Source organism: Musa acuminata, chromosome BXJ3-6, assembly GCF_036884655.1.
Source record: "Musa acuminata AAA Group cultivar baxijiao chromosome BXJ3-6, Cavendish_Baxijiao_AAA, whole genome shotgun sequence".
Classification (NCBI taxonomy): domain Eukaryota; kingdom Viridiplantae; phylum Streptophyta; class Magnoliopsida; order Zingiberales; family Musaceae; genus Musa; species Musa acuminata.
The window spans coordinates 32,296,299-32,314,658 of NC_088354.1; the positions used below are offsets into that span (position 1 = coordinate 32,296,299).

The 18,360-nt window shown below is 36.6% G+C and overlaps 2 protein-coding genes across 19 annotated transcripts; both read right to left on the bottom strand.

Annotated features, from left to right (window-relative positions):
* Positions 1-43: 43 nt before the first annotated feature.
* Positions 44-12,575, bottom strand: LOC103989008 (protein DWD HYPERSENSITIVE TO UV-B 1). 18 transcript variants are annotated; one of them, XM_065156556.1, is made up of 12 exons: positions 12,348-12,419; positions 11,021-11,087; positions 9,659-9,747; positions 9,505-9,575; positions 9,343-9,402; positions 9,033-9,164; positions 6,617-8,069; positions 5,976-6,422; positions 5,707-5,901; positions 1,847-1,903; positions 548-610; positions 44-469 (listed from the first exon to the last, which is right to left on the bottom strand). In XM_065156556.1, the coding sequence occupies exons 6-12, from the start codon at positions 9,047-9,049 to the stop codon at positions 419-421; spliced, it is 2,283 nt and encodes a 760-aa protein (XP_065012628.1). In that variant the 5' UTR covers positions 9,050-9,164; positions 9,343-9,402; positions 9,505-9,575; positions 9,659-9,747; positions 11,021-11,087; positions 12,348-12,419; the 3' UTR covers positions 44-418. The 18 variants fall into 18 exon arrangements, with proteins under 18 accessions (XP_065012628.1, XP_065012627.1, XP_065012624.1 ...); XM_065156555.1 differs by having other exon boundaries at positions 9,343-9,409; XM_065156552.1 differs by having other exon boundaries at positions 9,493-9,575.
* A 4,255-nt stretch (positions 12,576-16,830) lies between these two features.
* LOC135641277 (3-oxo-Delta(4,5)-steroid 5-beta-reductase-like) lies at positions 16,831-18,322 on the bottom strand. Its single transcript, XM_065156569.1, has one exon. It carries the CDS (start codon positions 18,249-18,251, stop codon positions 17,037-17,039), a length of 1,215 nt encoding a protein of 404 aa, XP_065012641.1. The 5' UTR covers positions 18,252-18,322; the 3' UTR covers positions 16,831-17,036.
* Between the last annotated feature and the right edge of the window lie 38 nt (positions 18,323-18,360).

Below are 18,360 nucleotides of genomic sequence, written 5' to 3' on the forward strand. Positions count from 1 at the left end.
ACAGTTTCTTGTACTCACATAACCTCCATGTTTGAAGAACCTATAGAGAACAATGCCCCAGTAATTGGTTCAATGGCATCTCAAAATTGTTTTCAAAACAAACGAGTTCATATTCTGGTTGATCAACGATCATTTTTGTCTCAAAACTATTTCAAGAAGCACGATTTAGACCATAGCACTATCTGAAACACATATATGTACACAAAGTATTCAATCTTTCCACACATTATTGACCAGACACATTATACAACTATGGATTAGAGCCCATGGAGGAAAGGGCTCAAAGAGCCTGAGATATTTGCCATAATATGCCAGAAGTGAATTCAGTTTGCTTGACAAGGCAATATTCATCTTCCAAATAAGTTATCATCAAATGATCAACCCTTCACCAGTGACGGAACTAGAGCATTAGAGCACTTTAACCGGATGTGCTTTCTTCGATGCATTCTTCAGTTTGCAACAAGTTCACCTGCAGAGAATTCCAAAATAGCTGGAGTCTGCAGATTTTGGCCAGACGAGGTAGCAACTAAAGAAAAAATTGAAGTACCTTTATGATCTCTGATTTTGTAAATGGGTGCCAATGAGCTGCTAAAATACTCATGTGAAAAGCCTGCATTGGACAGGAAGATACTCCATTATAATAGATAGATAAAAATAAGATATAGTAGAACATCCATGGATTTTGTTAAGTAAATACATCAATTTTTCATGCAAATTCAAACCGGTTGAACTGAAGCTGTTCTGTGGTTTCATATTTGGCTTCATTGACACAAATTATATAATTTGTAAGGGTATGTTTTGCACCTAGAAAGAAGATATTCTATCACAATGAAGATTAGAGAGAACAAGCTCTTTCACTGCAGTTAGATTGACAATTTATGGTTTGTAATATGAACTATGAAGCAATCATAAACTGAAGCTGTTATCGGACTGCCTACAATCTCAAGCATGCAGGAATGAACTGTCTTCAAAATCTGAAAAAAAAGAACGATCTTCATATGAAAATTGATTAACTATGTTAATTTATTTGCGTGGTCATCATATAAATTCTAATATAATCCTAGTATAGTTTGTTCTCATCGAAGGGGCATCTTGGTCCTGCTCAGACTCCAACCTCTCGGAAAAACAATTTATATATAGAATTATAGATCACTCTATACCCCAAGCTCTACTTTTTGCTTCCCAATTGCAGCATTGACAGTTTGACACTACCAAGAAGTGATGATAAACTAAGAGCAAAAGACAGCAAAGTGAACAATAACTTAAACTTAATTTTCAACATATACATGACCTCAAAGATTTATATGGTTGCAGAAAGAAGAAATAGATTTTATTTTCCTCATCAGGAAGTGACCATTGTACTAATTTGGAAATTTTGTGCCATACAACCTCGACATTAACTGTTAAGATTTAATAACTCAAGCAACCATTCACACAACTTAGACCAACATAAGCGCTGGAACTAAAAAGTCACATAAGAGAAATAACAAAAAATTTAATAAGTTCCCAAGTAGGATTGGTAGAACTTGAAACAAAGGCTGTTACACTGTGTAAAAAGGGATTTAGGTTGTCCATGATAATGAAACTAATTAGTGTAAATTAATACGCCATAAGGATTTCCTGATGTCGTTCACTTGAAAGAACACATCAGCAGTTTTATTTTCTCAACATAATTCCAGTGAACTCTTAGGTGCAGATAATTAAAATTTTAAGGAAAGAGTGAAAAATTATGTTTCAAAGCAACAACAGAGCTTTAAATGTGATGGCAAGTGCCAAGTGAGAATTTACCATTTTTCAGGAGTCACATCAGACAAACCATTTGCTTAAGACCTAAATAAATACTCACCCTAAATGGATCACTCCTCAAAGATTGTATGAATATGGAATTTTTTGAACCCCGTCCCTGCAAATAGCGAGCAATTATTATATTTAGTACAGTTTCATGAGCAAAATTGATGATTGTTAAGCCTTCTCAGTAAGGCTTGATATCACCAAAGAGTGTCGAGCATATGACATGCTATATGCCATCCATTATCCAAAAAAATACACTAGGTTTGCAGATAATTTGAGTACAATAATATTAATCCAGAATTCCAGATAATGAGTCAGGATTCAATTGTCAATTAAACAGACAAAAAATATATCAGAAACAAGCCAATGATATTGCTTAAAAAAAAAATTAAGAATAGATGATTAATCTGATTGCATATGACTCAAGATACTATTTAGTTAACTTAAGGCAACAGTTGCATAAGATTGAGGTGGAGATTAACAAAATTACACAAAGTGGCCATAAATAAAACGGAACATTACAGAGGATGTTTAAGTTTTATATATGCTAGACCTGCATTGATACTGAAAGCAGAAAATTGCACAAAAAAGAAGATTTTTTTTCCAGTTAGTATTAGCAGTAGGGTATCGAAAGAAAAATGGTAAGATCATCACAAAAAATTGATTCATAGTCATCTAAATTTAATCAAGCTGCTAAAAAACATGAGAGAGTAAACATTTAGGGGCTATTTGGATCCTTACATTTGTGAATGCAGTTGTGTTAGGTAAAACATGCATAGGAATATGCAACTTCTGTAAATGAGGGGAGCCTTGTTTGGAACTTTGTGTTTGCAAATATTTTATTAGGATCCCGCATTTGGAGATTGCAATTTCAAATCACTAATTTATGATGATGCATTGCAAGAAGGTATGAAGGAAAGACTCTGGTGGGAACTTGTAATAGGGGAACATAAAATGGAGTTCTATTCACAATAAACCGGGAAAAATAGAGGGAATGGCAAGATCCACATATTTTCTCATGCATTCAATTTTTCACGGGTCCAACTTGGCTTTGTCAATTAACATATTGGAAAGGTTACCGGATTTGGCTCGTTGGTCACAATATTGGACCATCAGCAACAGTCACATGGCCAGTGGGAGTAGGGGGTTGTTTGAGTTGTGACCAAGATGGGTAGACCTTGAAGTTTCAGTCAGCTTCAACTCATCTTATCGGTCAGGATTGATCCCATACACAATGTCTAGTTTTAGTTAACGTTTTTTATTATTTTTAACTGGTTCCAGCAATCCAAATTGGTTAATTGATGAAATTCATCAAATGAGGGTTGATCTAATTAATCCTCTAAGCTATGCTTTCTCTATCCAATGTGATGTAGCTCTAGACATTAAGAAAGAAAGAACCAAGGATCGTCGTTTTCAATACCTGACCCATTTTGGTGATCTATCGGACCGGTACAAACTGGTCAGTACTAATACCAACAAATCTTACACCAATACATACTGGTATTTCGAATAGGAAGAAAAGGAGATGAGGAAATGGTGGAGGAAAAAGTAGGGGTAAGAGGATTAAGAAGGAATAGAAAGGAAGAAGAGGTGATGGAGGAAGAGGAAGAGGAAGGAGGCGGTGGAGGAAAAAGAGGAGGAAGAAGAGCAAGGAGGAGAAAAGAAGTAGGAACGTGCGCGTTGACGGTGCACGGCGAACGATAGATGGTGGCATGGATGGGTGATAGCAAGGCGAGATGCGCTCGCATTCGAGCGAAGAGGACCGCTCAAAACAGGGGGCAGTCCACGTACCAGTCTATGCTCGAATTGGTATGTACAGCCCATTCCATACCAATCCGAGTGAAATGGCGATCGTTGGTAAGAACTGTACCAAGCAATATGAAATATGTTCTCCATCAGCAATATCATCATATAAACCCACCCAGGAAGACATACTCAGTGTTAGCATCTACACAATTAATTTTGAATTAAATGTTTAAGTTCTTTTGTTTAGAGTGACATGGTAAGTATACATTTGATTTACCAGGATGCGCTGCAATTAAATCATAACTATGTCTTGACATATATATCTTTTTGTATATAAGCAATTGACATGATCTTTTTGAAAGATCAAAATTTTCTCAAAAAAAATATATGCCCAAAGGAGATGCATGCAGTTACATTTGATAAATTACCAATGGAGTACTTACCCCTCTAATACATTTTATTGTTTCTCTTTGATAGCACCTGATCTAAAGAGAGTTTTAGGTTGCCCAAAATCCACAAGATATGATTTCCTGATCTAAAGAGAGTCTTACATTTTATACAGAATCCACAAGATAATAAATATATATAGCATGCCTAGTCTTAGGTTGCCCAAAAAAAGAGAGTTTTCCTTTTATCTAAAGAGTATCACTGATTTGAAAACCAATAATTCACAAATATGATTTCAGATCCTCCAAAGTGCCTTATATTAAAAATCAGGATAGACTATATATAGAGTGCTTGAACCATAGAGCAAACTTTAATTGAGCCTTAAAACTTTATTTGGTGCAAATTGACTCCCTTAACTATAATTTATATTTTGATCAAGTCCTACCATTAGCTTCCATTCACAAGCCTTGACGAAAAGTTGATCTGACTGCACAGTTGGACTTGACTTTTTAACGTAACACAAATATTAGCAGAAAAATCATCCAACATGCCCGATATGGTACACGATAGACAATTTATAATTGATTTTTTTATTAGATTGGTATGTTAAGTTCTGTCATGGGTTAATATCAGCTTTCAGTCAAAATTTGTTGATAGATCCTAATAGTAGGATTTGATTGAAATGATAAATCATAATGAGAAGTCAATGGGCACAAATTGATTTTAGAAACCCAGTTGACATCCAGCACTAGTTTTAAGGACTAATGGTGTAATTTATACTAAAATAATAGACTAACACAAACATGTTTACCAATGCATCAAGTAATGATTTGGATCTTTAATTGTCTTTCGCATATAAATTTAGTCTCAGGTCAACCAACTAAAAAACAAGAGATTCTTGGTAAGTCCATAAGCCCATGGCCAACTTGAAAATCAACTATATAAATGTTAATTTGGTTCTGCACCTTCTAAAATTTACCCTTATTGATAAATTATAAGATTACAAGTCCATGTATCATCCATCAAGTGATGCAAAAGTTTAGACTTCATGTTTTTGGTCAAGATAATGGATGGGCAAATGAACATCATATAACCTAAAGAGTATATAGATCACATTTAATAATTTGAGTCCTCTATTCGGACTTTCCTCTTAAAGATGTTAATATGATATTAGATTGACCAAGGACAAACCACACTCTTAAGTGCACATATAAGCATAATAGAGGAAATGTGATTTTATGTTGAGAAATGGACCCAAAAATGATAATGAAGAGTTGGAATTAAGGACCAACGAGACTGAACATGAAAATTTACGATGGCTAATAAACTCCATAATGGAGTTGACATTAGATATAACAAAGGAAACAAATAAATCCATGTAGCAGTACTAGCAACCAAATATGTAAACCTTGAAGGAGAAACAATAGGCTCTAACAGACCACACGCAACAGTTTTCAAGGTGCAAACAAACTTCCGAAGAAACTTTAATTCTAGAAATCAACTCCACCAGCATGTAAAGCATCAAGCATTTTCAATTATAATCCATTATTTTTAAGATGGATGCCCCTTTATCAGGTCACATACTAGTGTTAAGCCCTCAGGATGACAACAAAAGATCACCAACAATTCAAGTCATTAAAATATAACCATGAATCTATTTGGAGGTTGTACTATGCTTTTTTCTTATTATGCAAACACATGAGAAAAATTCAGATCCAGTAGTAAACAGATGGCCCATGATAAGCTAGAGAGATGAAAGATCAATTTGCAGTTCTAAATCACCTCGAGATGAACATCTTTAAGCCTCCTTCCAGTTTGAGCACAGCATATGCGTACAACATGCTCTTCGCAGCTTCCAGTTATCATGTAATCCCTTCCATTCATATAGTAAGATCGAGTATAATTTTGAGCATTTCCAGTAGAAGTAATGTCAAATGAAGTCAGGAGTCTTCCATCTACAGCCAATAGTTGCTTAACCTGGAAAAACTTGCTAAGATCATCAACATATGGTTGCAAAGCATAATGTAACCGAATGTGTCATACAAGTTTACCTCATTGTCTATGGCTGATGTAAGTAAATAGTAATCATCAGGAGAAAAGCAAACCATCACGTTCCCTCTAGAGCTTGAAGCTGTATAACAAGGCTGTGAAGTACCTTGCCTTAAGTCCCACATCTTGACATCTTTATCAAAGGATGCAGTGGCAAATAAAGTGGGTGAATGGTAGGCAAACTTGACAACATTTATATGTTCCTTATGAAGGTCCTTGAAAATTTGCAAACGCCTTCCACTGCACATGTCATAGAGCGCCACATGATTTGAGAATCCACTTGCAAGAATATATTCATCATTTGAATTTATATGGACAGATGTTAACTGCTCAAAATCATCAAATGTGTGCATAGAAGCATCCATATTGCAATATCGATCAGTGACCTTTGACAGCATTCGACAAACATCATACATTTGCAAAGAACCATTATCCGAACCAGCGATGAGCTATAGTTAACAGCATAAACCCAAAATGACAAGTCAGTGATGTGGAAAAATTAGGACATGAACAGGATATAGATACAGCCAGTGTGGGTAAAGCAGGTAAATATTGTTACTGAAGTCAAGAAAAGATAGGGAAAACATGGTATATTTATCAACCTTAAAAGCAGCAGATTTATGTTCACCAGTAGTCAGCTCACCTTAGATGGATGCTTCTTAAGCCAGCAAAGGCCTAAAATGCTATTTAGTGTCGTACCAACTGATGGAAGATAACCAACAAGTTTCTCGCTTTCATGGTTAATAACCACAAGCTCCCCATCTAGTGTTCCAAATACCATAAGTCTTGGGTCTGTAGGATGGTACTCAAATTGTCTTGGACGAAAGCTCTTTGTCTCTTCACTTGGACCACTTCTAAAATTGGAAATTGAATGTGAATGAGGCTGTGGAGATGAGTTTACTTTAGCAGCAGAAAGTGACCTGAGGAATGAGTGGTTACTTTCTCTAAGATACCGTTGCTTCACGTTAGAAGATCTCTGAAAGAAAACACCACTGCTGATTTCACGCCTCTGAACGATACTGACAACAGAATCTTTTCCTCGTCTGTTATATGGTGCACGCTCAAAATATCTATTAAAGACTAATTTGGCTTGCTCCCGTTCCACATCTCCAATAGGCAAATTATCTAAAACTAATAAATTTGGCAGTGATGTTATCATATATTCTTTGTAGTATGTCTCAAAACAAATTGGTGAAGGATGACTAGAAATATGATTCTTCAGTGAGGTTATTGTAACATTTTTTACCTTCAGACTATTAGTCAAAGATCCTTCATCTTTAGAAAATTCTTCAGTGATAGTGAAATTATCAATATAGTTATGCTGACAACAAAATTCATCAGCATTTGCATGCCCAATAAAAGAGTTACTATCATTTAGTCTTCTACTTGAAGACATTACCTCCTCAAAAGTTGGAATAAGAGTTGGTACTGAAGAAATAATGCTAGATGGTGTAGAATGTTTTGATGGGCTTACTATGACATTTGAATTGGCCTGGTTATTAAACTCAATAACAGGATCAGATATTTTTCTCAAATTGTCAACCTCTTTTGTATCACTTGAAAATTCTGAATCACTTTCATCTGATAACACCTGAGTAGTGCTTTTCAGTGAATCATGATTTAAAAATGAGAGATTATCAGAGCAAAGTCTACCAAGAGTGTCATCTGTAGAGTGTTCCATAGTCTGTTCTAAAATGTCATCATTATCCACACATCTTGATCCTAAGTAGGAAGAAAATTGTTGCTTATCAGAGAAAATCTTCTCATTTCCCAGTCTGATCACTCCACCAGATGTTGGACATGGCCCAGTATCAAAGCAGCACAAACAAGTTTGAAAGCGAAGTTCAACCAAAGAGCGAAGTTTTGATAGTGCAGCACTTGTCATCCATAGATTGGCTACTCTTGTTTCACACATTGAGAGCCGCATCAGCTTTGGCATACAACTAAAACAATTGATGTGGAAGCTGTTCAAATGAACACTAAAATCCAAATTAAGTGTGTGTAATTCCATGAATTTCCCTGTCATGTTGAGCTTCCGAATAGGAGAGAAGCGCAAGTTCAAAACCTGGCACGTTGTACCTCTCTGGAAAATATCACTAGAAGCAATGGAGAGTAGAGTAATTATGTCAGCGAATAGAAAATGTTTAACATGCAATATTTCACCTAGTTTAGATCAAGTTCAAGAAATGCCATAATGTGAAGACAACATTTAAAACAACAACATATAACCCTCCTATAGAACAATGTGGTGGTATTTCCATAGTTGATTAATGGACTCTTCCTTGTTTTTGTGAACACAGAATCTTACCTCTGCAAGATATCTCCAAATGATTTTTAAAAATTATGAGATCCGCAATAGCATAATTGACAACAGTAAGCTTCATTCTTCTTAGCAAATGAAAAACCTTTGTTCTGGTATCACGGTTGTAGAACGGCCCACTATAATGGATATAACTCAAAACTGGACTAACCAGTTCTAATGGTTATAACAGGTTGCTAGCAGCCCTCTAGCTCATTTTGAGCAACAATTTTAATGAACAAATATTTAGAGGCATGCCCGTTCATTATTAGACATTATAGTGAAAATAACTGAAAATAGTTATCATTATTGCTCAAATCAATATTTCAACAAAAGAAAGAAAAAACAATGTTAAGTAAAGTCACATGACAGTATCATTGAAAATCAAAAAACTTATTATTATATCTGGCAGAATTAGATTCACAAAATAATGGTATATATTCAAGTTGCATAACACTGTCATAGTGGAAAATGGTGGATCTCGATTACTTAAAAACAATATCCTTTACCCTTTACTAATAGTCATTACAGTTACAATTGCATTTAAGAAAATGTTGTAGATGATTGTTACATGATCAAATGTTATTAGAGACCTTTAATGTCAAAAAGAATCTGGTGAACTTTGAGCAACATACCGCAAAACATCTTTCCAAAATGATGAATTAATGAAATTAACAGCCCGAAGCTTATGGTTGACTGCACGAAGTAACAGTAGTAGAGATTCCCCATCTATTGAAACATCAGATGATTTCTGACTTACATCAACTGCATCAACATCAGATGAACTGATTCCTGATAAAGTATCTATAAGTGGAGGAATGTCGGAAAATGTCAAATTGTCAATCAAGATTTCCAAAGAGCATTGTTCAAAGTGCACTTTCTGATGTTTCACCTGGAGCAAAGTAGTAAATGTTAGACCTTACATAGCACAAGACCTAAAGGAAAAAAGATGAATAAAAATATGTAACCAGATAACAACTTAAACCAATTTCAAGTTTTATCCCTTTTGACTGATTAGACAAATACAGAGTTAAACCTTTCTCTATCAGATCAACCAAATTTGGACTTACTCATATTCTGCATCTTAATAAGGTTTTGAACCTTCAAGCCTCAAAGTATGCAAAGTGTATCTGTGGACTAAGTATAAGAATGTCAATGGTTTACAGATAATAGTATTGAGATACTTCTATGACCTAATTATCTGACAGAAAGGATGATACCTAGTTTCATACATTGTTGTATCAGACACCAAAAAGAAGTTCCATTATACAGTTCAGGTTCCCCCAGTTAACAAGTAACAACCCTGCAGCTAATGGCTTGAGCAAGCTTGTAAATAAGATTAGTAGAAGTTCACCATATGAAATATCAAGATGAAGACACACTAACCTCAAATCCGGGAAAGGATACTTAGAATAGGTAACCATATCCAAAGATAGAAAGAAAGCAGCTTGGACATAACTGTTATTGCCAAAAGCCTGAAAGAGGTGATAGAACATCTGAAACGTTGGTACTCTTGAATCAGGACATGCAAATTACATAAGTATACTAGTCTGATTATGCATACAACCAATGACTTGGAGAAGACAGTGGCACAAGGAAACATGGCTTGTCCCCATTAGGGTTGGATGTGTTGATCAGAACTCTTCACTGAAATCATAAATTGAAGAGCAAGGGGAAAGATGTATATGACCAAATAACAGAAAATTATCAAGTAAACCATGAAGCACAAACTCCCAGTTGTCTAAAGAGCTGTATCTAAATTTTGGTATGCATCACTACAGAAGTATGTCTCATCATTGCATGGTTGGTGTTTCAAATGGAAAATCATATATTGCTTAACATTACAAAAGAAAGGACACTAGTTTCATAACTGTTATAGAAGCATTTGACTTTGCTTTGCTCCGAAAGTCCATGGATGGTGGATTCCAGAAAAAGGCTGTCACTTATCCATTGTTCATCCACTCTGTAATTAAAACTTAAGTATGAAAAACACATTCTAAGTTCATCTTTTTTTTTGTTTTCTCAAGGTGGCCAATAGCTTCACATACACTTTCATGACGTTTCAATTAAATGAATCACAACTTTTAGAAGACAGCAGAGTAAAAGTGTAATTCACTCAATTAAGCTCAAATAAGTTAACTTTTATGCCCTTCTCCAAGACAAGGAAATGAATACTATCATGTGTTAACCTAAAACTCTAAAAGATTAAGAAATGATCCATCACATTTCATAAATTTATGTAACCAAAATAAGAAAAAAATTTAAATATTGCCCTATGGTGTTCACCAATTACACATTTTTTAATGGCAATTTCTGTTGCAAGTAGCTGAACCAACTGGATCTTTGGTAAATCACACCACGCTAGCAGAAACTGCTAAGAAAGAAGTAGATACTTCTTGGCCAACTTGCTAAGGCAAGTAGCTAGGAAAATGATTGATCTGTAGTATACCATAGAGCAGTGTGAAGTACATCCCAGCTCCATCTCACCATATGCTTGGAACACGGGATATTCAAAACTGTATTATGTATTAGACCAGGAAAACCAGAGAATCACTGCTAACCCTGGATATTATCCCCCTGAACCCACACAGAAAGCCTCTACCAACTAACCAAAATGATTTGAAGTTACATCTATAGTGCCTACAAATTGCACACCCATTAAGATAAAAACAAGACAGTAAAATAATGTTTGAAGCATTCAAACGCAAGATGCAAATAAAATACATCCAATATATTGGAAAAAATTACTTTTGATAGACACGATAAGATTGAAGAATTAGGTAGAACCTCCTGCTTCTGGCATGCATTACAGTACCTTAAGAACAAAAATAGTCAAATATGAAGTTAAACACTTGAAAAATATGAAAAACACAAGAACCAAAAGTAAATGCTTCATAAATCTTTACTTCTTGCATATAACCGGAGTAAAAAAGTGTAAAACAACTTGATTGTCGATTCATTTACATGTCACAAGAGATACTAAAATGAGAAAGTTCACAACTAATACTGATGGACATTAAGAATATTGATTACAATCAAAATGCTTAATATTTCTTCAGAGAACATACCACAGGCCCTTGCATCAAGGATGTATTGGTTAAAAAGAAAAACATATTATGGTAGAGCAGAAGTACAAGACAAATGCTTGGCAAAAAGCACTTAAAAGAAAAATAAAGTAAAGCTATATTTGAGACACTTATCCTCCATGCAGAAATCAGCACAATTGGAGTTTGAAATCAGGAACAACATAATGACAGAATGTTATATGTTGAACATATAGTCTTGTAGGTATATTCCAACAATATTTTCACATAAACAAGATGATATGATTATACTGACTCATAAACAAGCTGTATTAAAGACAGCCTCTATACCAGCCTAATGACACGATAACAAGATGACATGCTGATTCAAGGCAGCTGCATCCATCATAAACAGCATCAAGCTGCACTATGGTGTGCCACGTTAATATCCAGTCACAGAAGATACGGCATGTAATCATGTACTATGTTATATAATGCAAATGAGGGTATCCCAAAACAAAACCTTTTGAACAACACAGCAATAACAACTGATACCACAGTTGGTCTCATGCTTACAAGTCAGGCACACTCCAACTGGGTGACCAGATATACAACCAAGTAGGTGTTTGTTTATCTAAATGCTATGATCTATGCAAAGACTTGTAAACAACCCTACACTTGAGGACGTAAACGAAAAATGCTATATCAATCATCCAAGTTCTTTATGGGTCTAAAGAGGGCCAATGTCCAACATCCGGACACTTATTGATAAGCAAGCCACAGCCAGATCGCAATCTCACAACTCTTTTTCGAGTAATTTCGTCGTCCTAATTTTCCACTCGTTCCAGACTCTCGCAAATGGTACTAATCAAGTTTGCTTGTACAAAAGAGAAAGCCAGAGGCAAGGTGAAACAGGAACAAGACAGCCATCAGGGCCACAACCAAATCATGTAGCCGAAATCCGAACCAAACTGGTCAAGAAAGACCGCATTTGTGACAAGAGTTTACTGAGGTAGACCAAAAGATGAAGCGAGGATTGAGAAAGAGGGAACCTTGATTCTAGCTGAGAGAGATCCGAGGCCATGATGATCCGTTCGCCTCCTTGGTTCTACCTTCGACGACAGAGGGAGTGAGCGAGCGAGCAAACGACGAGCTCGAAACGGGGAGGGGAAGACACAAGAAGAATGATTGGAAGGAGGTTTCGCTGTCAGAGCTGGGAGGGATGGATAAGCACAAAGATCAACATCAGGAGCTGACTTCCGCATTGTGCACATGCGTTGTGTATCTTCTTTGGTGGGCCGGACGCAGCAAGTGCACGGTGGCAGCCGCGGAAGAAGAGCAAGAAAAGTATGGGTTTTCTTATTATTGTCATTATCATAATAATGGCATATTATTGTCATTATCGTCATAATAATGGCGATTTTCTAAGGAAAATCCTAAATATTGAGTTTTGCACCTCATTTCCAAAATGATTAAAGAAAGTATCAGTTTTCAAAATAATAAAAGCATTTCCGAAACACAGTTTGGCCAAATTAATTTTGATTCACTAATAAAAGAAATTCTACCGATTCAAAAACATTGGATTAGTTTCCCACATGCTATTTTTCCGAGTTTATTTATTGAATAAAAATTAAATAAAATATAAAAATAAAGTAAAGCTTTTACTTCGTACCGGTGAGAGAAGAGAGAGAGAGAGAGAGATATTGATTAACACAACATTATTTCTAATTTCTTGATACTTGTTTGGAATCATATTAACTCAAAAGTTGGTGTAGACACAGAGTAGTCTAATTAGACATAGTTGGTGTAGACATTACGACACCGAATTCGTTTCAGACGTACATTTGTTGTCTGAATCCGTTTGCTGCCTAATTAAAGAGTAGTCAAAAATGGTTCGAACAAACTTGGTAGATCAAAATACTCCAAATCGAAAAATGTTTTCCGAGGACGAGTGAAACACAAGTATTTACAACCATTTCCCCTCATCTAAACTCTTGAGTTTATTGATGATATTAATTTTCAATTCATGGTTGACTTAATATGTACATTATGTGCTAATCCAATAGGGTTAACTCTATGGAAACTATGTGTACAAAATCCTGAAAAAAAAAAACTTCTCATTTTGATAATTACTCGTAAAGTGTCTTATATTTTAGCAAGTCTCTCCCCTGGACCCACCTAGCGATAAAGGTACAACCTCCGTAGTCATAGCTCACAACCCCCCCACATTGTTTGCTGTGAGGGGTGATAGACTACCCTAGCCCACAACCTTCATTACTAGTCGTAGAAGGGTTACACAATCTTCTCATGCCCCTTCCTTATCATTAATTGCCTTTTATTGTCACCTACAACCTCTATTGCTACTCATAAAAGGGTCGCGAAAGTTGTTTCTTTGTTGCTAATCCAACGAGGTCTAAGAGAGGTCATTCCGTCTCTGCTATTGGGCTAGTCCGATGATGAGAGATATAAGCAGGACAGAATAATTAATGTACTATAAAGGAAACTGTTATGATCCTTTTATTTTTTCTTTTATTTTTTATGCTTTCCTTTTATGATAAGACTCTAAAATCTTATCATTTAATATCAGAACCTACAATAAACTTTAGGGTTTTATCAGAAACTCTCAAAGTTAAAAACTTTTTATGATATATATATATATATATATATATATATATATATATATATATATATATATATATATATATATATATTAGTTAGCCATGGCATCACGTAGAGAAAATATGAAGATTTTAGACCATAGGAAGAAAACATTGCACAGCTTTTAGTTTAAAATATCATTTATGATTCCTCTTTTTAGCGTCCTAATGTCCATCTACTTACTCTAGACCTCAAACTTGGAAATTAAAAAAAAATTGAACCACCACATATTACAAAATCATACACTCTAATACATGTAATAGAATAAAGTTAAAAGAGTTTGGGAAAAGAAAAGACCAAATATTTAACCAATCACAAAACCCATATAAAATTAGTGTTGAGGCAGGAATTTATAAATGTTCATGAGGAATGATCTTAAGAACCTTTTAAAAACATGGTTCTTAGAGATAAATTTATCGAAATAATAATATTAAAGGTTTGACATGAAAAATACAATCTGACCAATTTGTAAATTATAACCATTCAAAGATCGATATGAAAATCGTTTAATTATAAATGAGATATGCAGAGGAATAAGACATACAAATATCAAAATAAAATAATCAGCATGAGAAATCCCTAATACAACATAGCCACATTATCACAAGTGATAGAATGTTTATTATGATGCAAAACTTTTCTTCTTTCCAAAAACTCAAAAGAAATCAAGGAAAAAGAATGTGCAGGAATGCATGCAGAAAGAGTTACTGCAGCCCAGAATCACACTTCTGACTTTTATGAAAGAGTTCACTAGATAAGAACTTCTTGTGGAGAAAGAATAAATGTAAAACCTTCAGAGAACAAACGTCTCAAGAGAAATATCACATTGAATTACTCGAGGCCTAAAGGACATACAAACCTAGAGGAGCTTGAACTTGTACCAACGATTGCGCACACGAAGAAAACTCTAGCGACATGCTTGATGCTCTTCAGCTCACTTGGAGGAAGAGAATGGCCCTGACGAAATTGCACAGGTTGTCGGCACAAATTGTTTCGGAGAAATTGACTTCTAGATGCTCATATGTTATTTTGAAGATGTAAATTCAAAATTTGTGTCATTAACTAGGAAGATACAACAGGTGATAGGTGAACTTGGGGACACAAAAGTACAGTACGAATAGAATACTGAATATAGTATCTAAAAGATTACATGATCTACAATTAAATCTTATGCTAAACGTCTGATCTTGATGTAAGATAAAACTTTTTTATAGAAACCAGAAATGATGGAGAAAAAAAGGAAACAAAAACAATAATGCCCATGTTTTATTATAAAGTATCATGAAAGAGCTATAACAGCTTTAAAACTTTGTTAAATCATTCAGAAAAACTGTAAAGATGAAAGCCCAGGTGCCAGAATAATATACCTATATTAAATGAAAAGGAGCACTTGAAACAAAGTCCGTTCAATAGATAAGGACCTGATCATCACATAATACTTAAACGCTAAAATACCAAACCAAATGTATGTATGTGTGGAAAAATTCCCATTCATCCTAGCAAAAATTCTTCCACCCTACCAGAGCTCTGAGGACAAAGAGGTTTAAGAGCAGAGGGCCTGAATCTCAATAGATACATAATTAAAAGAAGCTCTAGACTGTTAGATCCTAATGATGAAATCATAAATGCAATAGGAAACCTAAATTTTGTTGGTAGTCATTAGTGACCACAAACAACTGATAAAATAGGAAGGATCTTAGCTAAGCATGAAAAACAACTGAACAGAATGTTCCATATATAAAACTTACAGACAACTAACAATAACAAAATACATTAGAATTCAATAAGCCAACATGGTCGACAAACAGAATTTGTAAAAAAGAAAAGAAGGGAAAAAACACGGACTGCAGGAATATATAACACAATAAATGATGATTTGGGAGATATGCTTACAAGAGAAAGCTAATTCTTAAGTGACATGTTCCCCTATAATAGAAAAATTAAGGTCTACTAAAACTCACACCACCATAACAATAAACTGCATGGAAAATGGTGGAGTCAGTACATAAGCTGAATAGCAAAAATACTATTCCAATTACTTTTTTAAAAAAATTAATAGAGAATTACTCAAGTAAAAAACTTTTCTTCCCTTGTTTACTCTGCAGTCCATGATTGGCATGATAGCAGAACATACAATCAGAAGACTTTTTCCTTTCACTAGCAATTGCCCAACTCCTAGATTTCTTTTTCTTCCAAAATGTTCTGTTTACTTTAAAGCTAGATTTACCACACTTTTTACTTTTGGGGGTTAATGCATCTTGTATGCACATGCTAGTATTCGTACCAGTCAATGTGGCTTTAGAGTGAAGGACCCCAAGCATTACCAATTATAAATAACCTATTCAAAAATAACTTACAAGTATTCAACTACCTGTCAGCAAAATTTAGAGCCCCTTAAGATCCAAGCATTCTCAATTACTGGTCATCAAAAGTCGGAACATTCAGGGACAAACCTATGATGCTTTTAGAAGTAATCTAACAAAAGATGAGACAATGATCCGAGGCAATATGTAGTCCCTACAAGCCATGCTAGTGTTCAGGAAGAAAGTTATTCAAGTTGCATTGGTTGTACTTAAAACTTTGCAGAGCTAGATTCTAAAAAGGGAGATGACTTACACTGGATTTCTTTATATCAGGGAATGAACTGTATATACATATATACATATGTATATATACATACATACATACATACATACATATATGTAGTGGTACAGTACTACTTGAGAGGAATTGATGAGCATTAGAATAGGTAATTTGTTCTGATAAACAATGCAGTAAAATCTTTTCTTGAAGGAAAAGTGTCTGATATAAATTACAAGCTATGACTTCCAACAGGAAACAATATTTTTAATAGATACAACATAACCTCCAAAACCAGAGATCAACACCAATAAGGCCTGCTTATTTCCATAGTTTCTTATTGTTTGAAGTACAATTCCATAATCAAATCAGCAATATTTTGACGATAACAAGAACTGGCAAGAACCGAAACAACAATACCTGAGAACATGATGAGAGACTGATGCCTGGCCACAGCATGTGCAAGCCAAACTAAACCACAAGGAATGCATGAAATAGAGGCATCAAGGAACGATTCTGAAAGCCTTCATCTTATCAATCCAAGAATTGAAAGAAGTTAGCGTGTTGCGGAACCCCAAGAAACCGTGCTCCTTGCTTTTGTTCATGCTGTCGAGCTGCGGCATCTCGACTCCAAGAATTGCATCCGCGAACCACCAAGTCCCCACCTCCTCCAGCTTCGTCGGCACCAGCTCGTTCTCCGCCACAATCTCATTCCATACCAACTCCTTCTCCCGCATGGCGTCCTCCAGCTTGAACCGGCCCTCCTCCCCCTCATACCCGACAGATTCCAATCCAAACTGATCCGCCAGCAGCGCCCACAAATGCTTCCACTTGAACACGTCCCCATTGCTGCAATTGAATGCTTCGTTCTTGGCGTAGGGATCGACGGCTGCCCAAATCTGATGCTCCGCGATGAGGTCGGCGTCGGACGCGTCGCTGAAGCCGTCCCACGCGGTCCGGCTGCCGAACCACTTCAAAGGGGCTCCTTCCTTCCGGCAGATGGCCGCGTATACGCAGAGGGTACCGATTATATTCATGAGGCTGGTCGGGGAGAAGCCAAATATGGTTCCGGGGCGGTGGATCGACCAGGTTATGGCGCCGTCCCTCTTGGACAATTCGTCGAACAGAATGTCTTCTTGGTCGTAGTAGAAGTTGGGGACGTTGAGTCGGGGAAGGTCCTCGTGGAAGGGCGGGTCGTGGGCAGAAATTTTTCCGATTGACTCGAAGGGGCCGATGTAATGCTTGCGGCCGGTCTGGAGGCAGACGTGGCGGAGGTTGGGGGCGGAAGGGAGGACGGCGGCTAGGACGTTACGGAGCATGGCGGCGTTGGCGGTGCGGTTCTCGGCCTCGGTGAAGCGGCTGGCCCAGGCGACATAGAAGATGTGGGTGACGTCGGAGAGGGGGGAAAGCTTGGCGGCAGCGTCGGCGGCGTCGAGGACGTCGCATTGGATGTGCCGGATGGGGTTGATGTCGGCGCTGTCAGAGGAGGCGGAGGAGGAGACGACGTTGGGATTAGGGGATCGGCGGGAGACGCCGTAGACCTTCCAAGGACCACCGGGGGTGTCCGGGAGCGGGAGGATGCCGATGAGGGAGGAGCCGACGATGCCGGTGGCGCCGATGACGAGTGCGACGCTCTGGTGCCTGGGGGCAGCAGCGGAAAAATCGTCATCCAGCTTCTTCCTCGCCGCACCGATGGCGCCTGCCCACCACCAGCTCATGCCGACGAAGCGTTTGTCGCTTTTCCTGAACCCTTTCTTCTTACTTCCTTGCGAGGGCAGAGTGATTAGAATGAATCATGGGATGGCGAAATAAATAAAGACACTCTTT

Coding starts and splice junctions, on each gene's coding strand:
- LOC103989008 (XM_018827660.2), bottom strand. CDS start 12,569: ATGTGCACAATGCGGAAGTCAGCTCCTGATGTTGATCTTTGTGCTTAT. Junction 611..1,846: donor TGAGGAGTGATCCATTTAGG/GTGAGTATTTAT, acceptor TGTCCAATGCAG/GCTTTTCACATGAGTATTTT. Junction 470..547: donor CAAAATCAGAGATCATAAAG/GTACTTCAATTT, acceptor AATTCTCTGCAG/GTGAACTTGTTGCAAACTGA.
- LOC135641277 (XM_065156569.1), bottom strand. CDS start 18,251: ATGAGCTGGTGGTGGGCAGGCGCCATCGGTGCGGCGAGGAAGAAGCTG.